The 13232-nt window shown below is 37.6% G+C and overlaps 1 protein-coding gene across 13 annotated transcripts in view; it reads right to left on the minus strand.

Annotated features, from left to right (window-relative positions):
* Positions 1–402: 402 nt before the first annotated feature.
* The window catches only part of CLOCK (clock circadian regulator), a 117529-nt gene continuing 104699 nt past the window's right edge, over positions 403–13232 (minus strand). For all 13 annotated transcript variants that reach the window (XM_036020733.1, XM_036020721.1, XM_036020752.1 and 10 more), the window contains 2 exons: positions 10725–11007; positions 403–7733 (listed from right to left, as the gene is read on the minus strand). In XM_036020733.1, coding sequence (XP_035876626.1) covers positions 7554–7733; positions 10725–11007 — 463 coding nt within the window. In that variant the 3' untranslated portion in view covers positions 403–7553. The remainder of the gene's footprint in view (positions 7734–10724; positions 11008–13232) is intronic.

Here is a 13232-nt window from a genome sequence, read left to right on the forward strand (position 1 = left end):
ATTACGTTCTTTCCCAAGAACAGAAAGGACACATCTCCTTGTTAAAAAGGAGCTTGTACCATCATAGCCCAGACTTAAAAGTGCTGGCAGCCTGGTCCTGGGACTAGCTTAATGTGTAACTGAACAGCTTCCCGAGGCACCACACGCTAGTAACAGGACACAACTACTGAATTTGGTAGCTCTGACCTAAGCTACAAGGTAAAAATCACTAATGTTACGTAGATCCCATTGCTGAATAAAAAAAGGAAAATTTCATTGGTGGTAATTTTAAAAAATATTTAATACTCCTCTCTTTAAAATCCAAAATAATGTAATTCTTGTAAGTGCCACATAAAAGCAGGTGTGTTTGTTTTGTTTTTTTTTTTTTTTTTTGAGAAATGCAAGTGATATTGAAAACAGCACTGAGGTATTTTTTATTTTTAAGATTGAATAAGGAAACAAAGTTTGGACCTAATCCTTTTACATTTACAAAAAAATGCTAGTGCTTGGCTCTTCTGTAATTTTAGGTTCTGAATACATGAGTATGGGCAAGAGCATTATAATAGTACATGCGGTTTTAAAAAACTATGCATAACTTGAAAAACTGATCATATAGCAAGAGGCCTGAGTGAAGGTAAACTAGTAACACAGTTGTACCTCTCAAAGGGTAGCTCTGATAAACAAGTGTAACCAATTTTAAAACCGGATTAAAATGGCAATATTAAATTGGTAACAAAATGATCCATATTTTACACAGTATTTTATTTCTGCACATAGCTCATGAAAATCAGCAGAGAACCTAAGATAGCACCGTGGAAACCATTCATGATCCCTTCGTGCTTCTCTGTGCAGTTCAGAATTTGGGCTAAAGACAATACCTGGAAAATGTCAGGCTCATTTTTTTTGTATAACTACTTGGATTTCAGTTAAATGTTTGCTTTAGAGAAAAAGAGGTACCCCATGTGAAGATCAGTTAGCCATTCGCAGCTCCACCCTTTCAGAAGGTAAGATTGTTAGGCTACATCTAAATTTTATTTAAAACCAAGAACCAAGCAGTAAGGACAGCAATGTAGCACACAGAACATTAGAAAGAATTCGGTGTCTGTTTTTACAGCTACCAACTCATGTTAACAATTAAAAATTTACAAAGATAAAATTTTGTTTTTGCACTAACTGGTTTCAATACAGCACTGAATTTAACTCATCTTTGGGCTTCAATCTTTACACAGAGTGAACGGGCAGGTGCCATACAGAGGTCCTTCCCCAGCTTATGCCACAGTAAAATAGCTTCCCACGTGATTCCAGACTGGTCTAAAGTTACAGCTGTTCACGGCTACTGAAACTTTAAAAGGACCTTTCTCTTTTTTTGCTTGATGATGATTGTCTAGTTACAGAAAACATCTGAAGATAATATAGCTTCTACATTTTAACACTAGCCCTGGCACAACCATGGCCAGCAGTGAATTTGTACCAGTATAGGCTAGCTAGAGAACACCTATTATAAAACATCTGAGTATCATTTTTAAAGCGATGTCACAGTTTGTTTCCTCAGAAATTTAAAAGCATGCATTTGAAAACATCTTCAGTTTAACCCTCAGAGTTAAGAAACATATCATTCGATCCAACTTGCTTTAATTACTGTTCTCTAAGGGACCCCAAAAGCGAGACAGTGCCCTGCACCTGTGGGACTCAGGTGCTACCTCTGGGAGACCTGAAGTAGAGAAGGCTGCTCCAGTGCCCACCAGCAAGAAGTACCCTCCTGTTCTTAGGCTTCCGATGTTCAAACACTGCTTTTCTGGGCAGTGTTATGTATGGAGGTTTGGTTTTGTTTTTAAAGAACCAAGCAACATTATACACCATGGAGACAGCAAACATTTTCTGTAGAAGAGTTTGCAATGTGTGTACGTCATTCCACCTATGTTTAAAGACCTTACGTGGATTTTAATATGGATATGATAGTAAGGGCCGTTAGAAGATGCTGATCCTTTTTACTAACAATTCCCCAAATGGGCAAAACAGGCAATGTGTGCGTGCCATTGGCTCTGTCATACTGGCCTTTGGCTGTAATCCTATAAAAAGTGCCCCCAAAATGGAAAAGGCAGCAAGTAAAACTAGAAAAAGGTTGGAGCTATACAAAGCAAATTTGAAAGAAGTTACCTTTATTTGTTGTTTTGTTTTCTTAAATGAGTTTGGAACAGAAGGGAGGTGCAGAGGCATCTGGGTTTGGGCCTTCCACTGCTGTTTGGAAGTACAACAGGTCTGTATGGCCTGTGCGGAGGGGTCATGAGGGCTGGAGACTGCAGCCCACCAAAGAAAAGCCAGTTCTCTAAAGTAAAAGACTACAAGGCAAAACTAAAGAAACCACAAATTAAATACATGACACTGTGAGATCGCTCTGATAAGAAAACAGCACAAAGATATTAAAAAATATAAATAAATACATGTAGCCATTTTTATTCAAGAAACCCAGAGAACTGCTTACAAAGCAATTTCTTCTTTAAAACCACTTTCTAAACTCTTCCATAAATACTCACTATTTTGATTGTCACTTAATGCAGCACCTCAGTGTTTGCTGGTGGTGGTAATGGAATTTCACTTAATTTCTTCATAGACTATATCCTATTTCATCAAAGGACATTTCCTTAGGAAAACCCAGGTAGCTTACAAAATATGTTAAATACTCAAAACAACCTGCAAAGCATTTTATTTAAGAAAAACAAGGAATGTAGTGTTAAATTATGACATGGGGGGAAATATGCAAAACAGTCACATGGAGTTTCAATTTTTAAATATCCACATTTGTTTAATTTCTTGTGAGCTGTTCAATATTGTTTTAAATATCCTGAATTATAACTACACCAACAAAATTCACCCCCAGTGTTTTCACAGGAGTCATTAAAATAAAAATACTTTTTTCTTCAACCAAAGTAGTCTTTTTCTTAGTCCTTTTTGTGCAAAAATATTACAAGAGCAATTCAAATGGGGACGCTGAAATGACATGCCAACATTTCAGAGCACATTTAAAACACCCAGAATAATTCTTGAAATGATTGTATTCTAAAATATTACTAACAATCACTTTTAGGTTAGTTCTGTACATCTATTCACACTGATAAAATTTTCCTACACATCTGAAAATAAACAGGCTCTTTTGGTGTCCACACATTAGGCAAGATAGGTTTACAATAGTGTCTAAATGGACTAGCATCAACCATCTCAACTCCACCACATTCAAAACAAAAGTCAAGTTCATTTGGCTACCTTGAAATCACTCCCATAAACCTACTATGGTTCACTGGATCTAAACATTTCTCAGAAATGTGTCATTTTAAAATTTCACCTAAGTGATGATTTGGGGATCCATTAGAAATGATAATGCCTAAGACAAACTTTATCAAAATGAATAATTGCAATAAAGTGCTTGTTATATTTCAAAATGATGCTTTTAGACTGTGGTACGTGTTGTAAGTGTGTGCTATTCCTATAAAAGGATCCCCAGGCATGAGAGTTGGGTCTTCTCACCTGTCTCAGAAAGCAGCAGCACTATCTTTTGGTAGGCTGACAATAGGCACATTACCCATGCGGACGAGGCTATACTAGTGCTATGGCAAGGGGTGGGGGGAGTAGAAAAGTGGGAGGCATGTGGAGGGTGGTTCCTACTATAGTCATAGTTATATACAAATATATTAAATATGCTATAAAAATAGTCGACTCTTTTCCTTTGCAGTTACTTCAGAAGCTCCTTTTAGAACAATGCTCACCCAACCCATACAAACTTAAAAGGTTCTCTTTCTTCAATCACTATTAAAATGGCAAGTGCCTTTGTGCTGTTTCTTTTCCACCACCTAAAAATTCCGATCGACTTACTCCTGGGTAGACTCACTCAGCAATAGCAATATCCAGTGTTTACACCTTCCAACACTGACTCCCGAGGGACTATGAACAGGGTCACCGATATTGGAAAGGTCATAGACTTGAATGAGTTTTATACAAATGTTCATCGACAAACTTTCAGTCACCAAAGAAAAAGAAAACAATAAATGAACAATACTAGAGTAAAATGCTCTTTGCATTCTACTTAAAAAAAAAAAAGGTTTTACGTCAATGTAGTGGAAACATGTTGAGTAACATCCAGTTAATAACTTTCCCCTGTCTGTAGGACCCCTATCTAAGGCTTCTTGAACAAGGGTTCATCTCCCTTCAGCGTCCAACGCCCGCTGCAGAGCCACGCTGCTGCAGTGCCCTCACTGCACACAGACTGCTTTAAGGCAACGACCAGCAACTACAGCACTTCTGAAGAACCCAAGTTATCATTTCCACTATCCCGCACTCAGTATTCTATAACCACTCAAAGTCACAGGCATCCTCTTATTACTAGTATATTCCTAAACTGTACTTAAGTGACAAAGCACAGCACAGGACTCAAATTACCCCCTCAACTTAGGACAGAGTTTGGAGACTGCAGTATTTACTTAATACTACCCCCACCCTCCATATCTGCTGTTCAGTCAGTATTTCCCACTCAGAAAAGAGAGTACTTGTGAGTGTTAGGCTCGGGTTTGACACCACGTCCAGGAGCAATTCTGTTGGTCCTTCTCTACTTCTCTTGTGGTTGTTAATACTGACTGACTCACTCAGTGCTGCGGCAGTCCAAAGCAAGATGACCACTGCAAAACAGCTAACGTTTGGCCTGATCTACAGTTTCTTACCCAAAAAGTGCCACTCAGAATAAAATGTTTTTAAGAAAAAATGACTAAGAGTAAAGCAGAGGAAAGATGGTTTTTAAGTAGCTTAAAGGTGTTTCCTACTTGGTGTTTTTTCAAGACTTAGATTTAGGATTTTAATTAACAACTTTGGCTACAGGAATGAAGAGCAGGCAACTGCTGAATCATCATCAGAATGGTCATGTCTCCATTCATGGGCCTTGAGGGGGCAGGGACAGCTTTGCAATCTAAGTTCAAGAGAAGCAAAGGAAATCCGTTAAACAAGGAGCGAAGAGGTGCTTGGCAGCTCTTCCAACACAACATATGCCTACTGACGGCAAAGGAAAAGCAGGTAGCTGTTCCTTTAAATTTAGCAACCAATTCAAAGCAGTAAAAAGCTTCAAGGGACAACAGAAATTATAAATGCAAGATTTTGCCTAATTTGTTTTAGGCTTGGCTTTTTTAAATCTAAGTACACAGTACTCACGGTCCACCATCTTTCTTTTAAGTATGGTTCTTGGAAGATAAACCTTAATAGTTCTTCATCTCTTTTAATTAGATAAATCCCTATCACTAGATATCACCCATGAATGAATGAGGCACAACTCAGATATATATGGAATGGCATAACATGGTTAACAAAGGCAATTTGAAAGGGGAGGAAATTAGTACTGTTGCCCTATTTTACAACATCAATTTTGTCTTGTGTGTGTATGCTCAAGTACACACATACTCTTGACAACTATCCTTGACATTCATGAGAAAGTCAGAAATCTCTTCTGGATGATCATTTAGCTACAAGAGGAGCTCTTGATATGTTGATTACTGATTGGTATCTAGTGACACTTCTCTTAACAGAAGGGTAGGTACCAACTTTCTTTGGTTGTTTTCATTTGCAACATTTTCTAATTTAAGTGTGGCCAGGAATGGTTTTCTACAGAAAGACAACGGATCCCGTATGGATAACAGCAAAGCTGAGGACAGAAAAGCGTTAGGAATGGACGTAGAGTTCCTCTGACTCCTTCATCTAGCAAGTCTGTATTAGGTTACCTTCATTTCTCAAAGCCTTTCCTGTTTAACAGCCTCAATTCTGTTATACATTTTCTTCTAAATTCAATTTTGATGTATTACAGCTTGCTGTTTTTTCCCTTTCCTCAGTAATAATTTTTGATATTCTAGAAAGATATTTTCCATTAATTCCCTTGCTCTATAGTTGTAAATTTAATTATTAGTACCATAGAATATATAAAATGCTTTTTTATGAATATAATTTCTGTTGGAATTTATTACCTTTGGAATATGAAATTGCCAAATGAAATCTTAGTTCATGTTTAGAAAGCATGTGAGTTACATTACTCTAATGTTGTAAGAAGGCAAAGCAAATTCCTACACTTCTTTTTTCTTTGTAGAAATTATACTGAGCAAATTTACTGGTAATTCTGCAATGACTACTTAGCTTCAAAAAATGCTGAGAAAAACAATTTAAGATCACATTAATGACTCTGAGAGTGTTAAGATGTCATCTTTTATTTCTAAATTATTTGTACCTCCAGTCCAAGAGACTCAAAGCAGTCTTCATAGGGACTTAGGAGAATAATGGCACTGACACCCACATGCTATTAAAAATGTACTAAGGTTTCAAAACTGCCACTGAAACCGGACAATGAGTTCAACATGGTGAGTTATCACCTGAATCAAAATCAAGGCACTATGGGTTTTTTTCCCCTCAAATAACCCTGAATCATTTCTGACTAAAAGAACCATTGAAATTGTGAAGGATAATAAAAAGATTCCAACAAATCCTAAAAGTTAAAATTCCCACCAGTGAGAATGTTAAAAAGTGCCTAAAATGTTTTGTGTGCAAATTTTACTCCTGTAACTGAAACATTCATGAAATTACTTTCAGGTGTTGAAAGCCATTTATACAACTATTCCAACTATGAACTATATCAAAATATATGATCAAAACTCCCAACCTTCTAAAATAAAGCAGTGCAAATCCTATCTTCAAACATCATTGAAAAACAATGAAATGAGGGATACTTCTGAGTAACTTGAAAAGCCTGTTATTTCAATCATTTAACCTGAAAAAAAAATCCATTCCCAGCAGCACATCATACCTCTCTGAACAAACTGTGACATCACAGCCAAGTATGAACAAAAGACTTGTGCCCCGGAAAAGTGAATGGAACACTATCGTGTTGTAAACAAAAGGGAAAATAAAGGATGTATTAGTCTGCACATGGCATTAGAATCTAAGGAAATGTACTCATACCTTTAAGGAGGAGATAATGCTTTCATGCAGCATACAAAATGTTTTGCTTTCTTTCCTTGTATCCAGACATATACATAATATTTTTACAGCATCTGTACATAGAGAATTTGAACCCACACAACATTGTGAAACTATGATTTCATCATTATCTGAAAAGGGAGAGGGTTTGGGGAAGAGGGCCTACTGGGTCTACTGGACTGTCTTCATGGCATCATTGTAAGCAAACCCCTGAAAACAGGCACAGAACCACTCAAAGTTACTAACATTGTTAGTGCCCTTCTGACTCACTAGAGGTCACATTTCATAGCTGAGCTTCTTAACATTTGGCAATATACTCTTTCCATCAAAAAATATCTGGGCAATGAAAACACTGTCAGAATTGGCTATGGCCCTAAGATCATTTCCTGATGGCTGGTATTTAATGTACATCTGTACCACTAGGCAGCATTTTCCCTGCTAACTAATTCCAGGAATTAGAACACTCAATACCACATCTCATGAAACTACTAGACCTTTTCCTCCTAATCCTCAGAACGTCTGAGCAACTCATTATGGGCCAATCCATTCCTCCCTTGAGGTGCGAGAGGAGACGTGTGCTACTGCGGTTGAATCTTGGAAGGATCGGTCAAAGCGTCAGTCCTGTGCCGACTCAGCTGCTGTTGCTGCTGAGGCTGGTGTTGCTGGTGATGTGATTGAGGGAAAGTGCTCTGTTGTAGTGGAAACGCAGCAGAAAGGATAAGCTGAGTCGACGGGTTCCCATGGAGCAACCTAGAAGTCTAAAAACAAATGGATTATGCAGCACCGCTTTACCCCCATTATGCTGTGTACATTACGATTTACTTAAGTTTTCCACTCCCCATTGAGACAAACATCTTTAAATAATTTACATAATTTTTGCTTTCTCATTTAAAAAATAACATTTTGGAAAATGATTATGAGACTTTCCCTCTTTCTGGAAATTTAACAAAAATTTCATTTTTTCAAATGTAGTTTTCTTTTTCTGACGGTGGCAAGGGGGGTGAGAGAGAAACATCAATTTGTTGTTCCACTTATTTATACATTCATTGGTTGATTCTTGTGTGTGTCCTGGCTGGGATCAAATCAAATCTGTAGCTCCGGCATGCCAAGATGATGCTCTAATCAATGGAGCTACTCTCAGACAGGGCCAAGATTTCATCTTTTTAAGGACTTTGAGCTGAAGACTTTGATACAGACAGTAATATATATCTTCAGGCAAACCACACATATTCTTCCTCTTTATATGTCCTAAAGATCACAATTTTAAAAATAATAAATTTTAAGCATAGCTAAGAAAATATGGAACACACACAGCCTGAGGTCAAATAGCAATGCCTTCGCACAGATGCATTCAGCCGGTCAGAGCAGCAGAAAGGTGGCTCGACGTGGGCCCTGGGGTATACTGCCTGGGTTCAAAGTCTGACTGCTCTGTCACTAAATGTATGACTTGGACAAGCTATTTACTTCTCTGGGCCTCAGTTTCTTCACTTACAAAATAAGGAAAATCACAGTGCCTCCCATCTGGGTTTCTATGAAGATTAAATATTAGCATCCCTACTATCTAAAAGTATTATAAAAATGAGGACAAAGTTAGAGCCTTGAGTGCTACACATAGCACTGTGGTATAATAAAACAAAACAAAAAAGGGCACAGGCTGTGAAGTCAGAAGCCCTGGATTTGAGCTCTGCTCTGTCACTGATCAGCTGTGTGACCTCGGGCAAGTCTCCACTCTGGCAATCTGTTTCTTCCACCTAATTTCTACTTCCAGAGATACAGAGGAAACTAGCCCAAAGAAAGCTGAGTATTCACAATGCAAGTTCATCCTCACTACTGACAACACAACTCGATGCAGTGCTCCAAATTTTAAAGTGGAAACTGTGCTGGATGATTTTTGCAGCTATGTATGTAGGACACCTACACACGTGTACACACATGAATCCTTGAACCTTAAGAACCATTAGGCTTTGCCAAGGATCTGGACAATTTGCTTTCTTTGTCATTAGGAACAGCTTTCGTAAGAAAGATAAAGAACTCAGGATATTCATAAGCCTTACAGGGTTACAACAGAGATACATTTTGGAACTAAGTACTATATGTGAGAAAAACCAAATTGTATATTTACTATCTACTTAGAATTGTATTTCTGAAGTGTATTTCCTGTATTATTTCTTTAGGGATCCCATGTCTTTGGAATGCTATTTTTATTTACTTTAAAAATATATTTTATTAATTATGCTATTACAGTTGTCCCAATTTTTTTCCCTTGGCCCTCTTCCACCCGGTACCCCCACTGCCTCTGGCAATCCCCCACCCTTAGTTCATGTCCATGGGTCATGCATATAAGTTCTTCGGCTTCTCCATTTCCTACACTGTACTCTTTACAACCCCATGGCTATTCTGTACCAATTTGTACTTCTTAACCCCTGAAACCTTCCCCCCATTCCCTTGCCCTCTTCCAACTGATAACCCTCCAAATCATCTCCATATCTATGATTCTGTTCCTGTTCTGCTTGTTTGCTTAGCTTGTTTTTAGATCCAATTGTTGATAGTTGTGAATTTAATTGCTATTTTAAAGCAATTAAATTCACACTCTAGACTAGCCTACATTCAAAGTTGCTCCCCCAGGCAAGAAGAAAAAAAGGCTGGATTTACAGATACCATAATCTGCTACTGAGCACCCTCAGTGAGGATACAAATCTAGATAACCTTCTTCTGTATCCTTCAGATAAGTAGATGCTGCCTAATATACCCACATGAGATCTGTGTCTGAATTTTGGTTAATGTGAGTGTTTACCATTTGTGGTCATAAACAACAGCTAGTTAATATGCCTTATACTATGTTCAGTGATGTATAGGCATTTTTTACCCATGAGATATGAACTATTAGCACCATCATGTTACAGATGAGGAAACTGAAGTTTACCAAGTTAAATACCTTGCCAAAGGTCACAGAGTATGTGATACAGCAGTGACTGAATCTCAGGGCAGCCTGACTTGAGAGTCCAAGTTCTTAACTATGATATATTCTGCATCCACAGTACTTCTTCTCTAATAATAATTTATAACCAAAAATCATTCTGAAATTTAATTTTAAAAAATAATTTAAGATAATGTCAATCCTAATTTTTCAAAAATCCTGTTTATATCCTTGCCCTATAAAGAGTAGAGTTTGATGAGCTGCTAGAGAAAAAAAAAAAAGAAAGAAGTTAAGTTGCCTTTGTTTGAATTCTAGAAACTCCAGCTAGACAGGGCTCTATCAAGTACTTTGATGCCCTGGCTGATATGGCTCTGTGGATTGAGTGCTGGCCTATGAACCAGTAGATTGCTGGTTTGATTCCCTGCCAGGGCAGGTGCCTGGGTTGTGAGCCAGGTCATGCAAGAGGCAACTAATCAGTGTTTCTCTTGTACATTGATGTTTCTCTCCTTCTCTTTCTCCCTTCCTTCTTCTCTCTCTAAAAATTAAAAGCAAATAAAATCTTTAAACTTCCTTGATATGGAAGTAGTCACTTATTCAGTGTAGCAGTTCAGGTAATTGGTTATGTCCATGGCAGGGCTAAAAGTCTTTGAAGGACTAACAAGGGGAAGAACATACAGCTAACTGGGACAAACATTCTCTTTACAGAAACTGAACTTGTACAATAAGCTCTTACAAACTTTTCAGATCATGTACAAAAGTGTCCATTTAGTGCTTAATTTCATTATGTTAAAGTAAATGGGTTTGGGACGGGTTGCCCTCGGGGGAGAATTACCTGTAAGAATTGCTGCGGTGGTTGGGACAGCGGAGCCTGAGATGGTTGCTGAACTGATGTAAGCTGCTGTTCCTGGGAACTCTGCTGTTGTTGCTGCTGCTGCTGCTGCTGTTGCTGCTGCTGCTGCGTGACTGACAGTGTCTGTGACTGCTGCTGTTGTGCAGCAAAAGTTGGGTAGGCAGTCACCACCTGACCCATAAGCATAGTGCTAGGTACCATTACCGCTCCACAAGCTACAGGAGCAGTTACTAATTTGGTCACAAGTTGCTGACCTTGAGAAAATCTGTAAGAGGAATGAAAGAGGAGAGTCAGAAATACAAAATATACATTATCAAAGGCAGTGGCTGAATACTTCTCTAAAACAGTACCCAATGATACTGCCAATTTAGTTTTTTAAAAGCCCTATGTACTGATTTTATGTTTTTAAATATTCTCTTTGAGATACCAGTAAACAGAAATGTGTATATAACAAAATGAAGTGATCATAACAAAAATACAAACTTTCTTGCATATCCACATGCAAAAGAATGAAGTTGGACTCTTTATGTTATACCATACACAAAATTAACTCAAAACAGAGTAAACATGAAAACCTAAGAGCTAAAACTATAAACTCTTTTAAACGAAATCATAAAGGAAAAGTTTCATGACACTGGATTGGGCAGTAATTCCTTAAATATGACATTAAAAGCACAGGTAACAAAAGAAAAAAATCTTTTATTCACCAAAGGACACTATCAACGCAGTGAAAGGGTAACCCAAAGAACGTGAGAGATACTTGCAAATCATATTCTGATAAGGGGTTAATAACTAGAACATATAAAGCAATTATATAACTCAGCAATAATCAGATTAAAAAATGGGTCTTAGACATTTATTCTAAAAAGATATAAAAACAGTCGATACGCACGTGAAAAGATGTTCATTATCACTAGCCATCAGGGTAATGCAAATCAAAACCACAATGAAAAACCACATCACACCCACGTACCAGAATGGCTATGATCCCCCCCCCCAAAAAAGAAGAAAAGAAAATAACAACCACTGTTGGTGAGCATGTGGAGAAAGTGAAACCCTTCTGCACTGCTGATGGGAAGGTAAAAATGTAAAATAATACAGTTACTGTGGAAAACAGTTATGACAGACAGTTCCTCAAAAAGTTAAACAGAATCACCATATGACCCAACAATTCCATTTCTGGGTATATACTCAAAAGAATTGAAAGCAGGGACTCAAGCATTATTCACAATAACCAAACAAGGGACATAACCCAAGTGTCCAGCAACAGAATGAATAAACAAAAGGTGGCATATAAAAACAACGCAGTATTATTTAACTTTAAAAAGGAATGGAATTCTGACACATGAATTTTGAGGACATGATGCCAAGTAAATTAAGCTAATCACAACAGACATATATTTTACGATTTCACTTATACAAGGTATCTAGAGCCGTCAAACTCCTAGACTTCTGTGCTGAGAGGGCAGAATGGCGGTTTCCAGGAGCTAGAGGGGAGGAGGAAGGGGGGTTGTTAGTCAATGGGCACAGTTTCAGTCTGGTGAGGCGGGAAGTTCTGGACACTGATGGCAGCCGTGGTCACAAGGATGTGCGTGTATGCCGTGCCAGTGAACTGTACACATAAAAACTGGTAACATGGTGAATTTTGTTATGTATATTTTACCACAACAAAAAAATTGAAACCTTCTAAAACTTTTTTTCTTTTTAAAAATTACTAGGTACCTTGAGTCAAATATGTGGCACAAGGTTCATTTAACTAATCATGGATAAAGTTGTCACAAGGGAATTTTAAAAACTCTAGGTTTACAGGGGATATTTACATGTAAGTTATATCTTACAATCATAATTCAAAACTAAATGACACTGTAACAGCGCATAAAAGTACCCTCAATTTATAAAGGTATCAGTATAGCACAGCACTCACTGTGTCAGGATTCACTAATATTCCCTCCCTCCTCACCTTCTATTTTCTTTAATGAAAGAACAACAACAATAAAAAATGATGCCTCTTCAGGGAAGAATGTTATTTTTATTTCCCTTTTCTGTGAAATGAAGTTAGCTTCTAACACAGGCTATTATGGCGAAAAAAAAACCTGAGATGCACGTGATTCTGCTGTAGATGCAGCATAACACGACTGCAGCTAGACTGTTGCAAGTACACAGTATCAGCCTCCGTGCAGACACATACTTCATTATTTTTGTGTTCCATGAGACAAAATAAGTCTATTCTGAAACCACGTCAAACTTAAAAATAAAATACTAGATTTTATATGCTTCAGGACCAAATGTGTTATTTAATGCAAAAAATACACATACAAATTTAAATTTATGTATTAAAAAAACAAAGAAACAAGTAACATTTATAAAGTGGTTTAGTCACAAAAGTGCTGTGTGCTGATTTCTCTGTAATTGTAAAAGGAATTAGTATCTGAATTGCCCAACTGCTGACTGCTAAAATGTGATGAGACTACTTCATCCATCTCTGGAACC

The sequence above is a fragment of the Phyllostomus discolor genome, chromosome 1 (assembly GCF_004126475.2).
Source record: "Phyllostomus discolor isolate MPI-MPIP mPhyDis1 chromosome 1, mPhyDis1.pri.v3, whole genome shotgun sequence".
In the NCBI taxonomy this organism is placed as follows: domain Eukaryota; kingdom Metazoa; phylum Chordata; class Mammalia; order Chiroptera; family Phyllostomidae; genus Phyllostomus; species Phyllostomus discolor.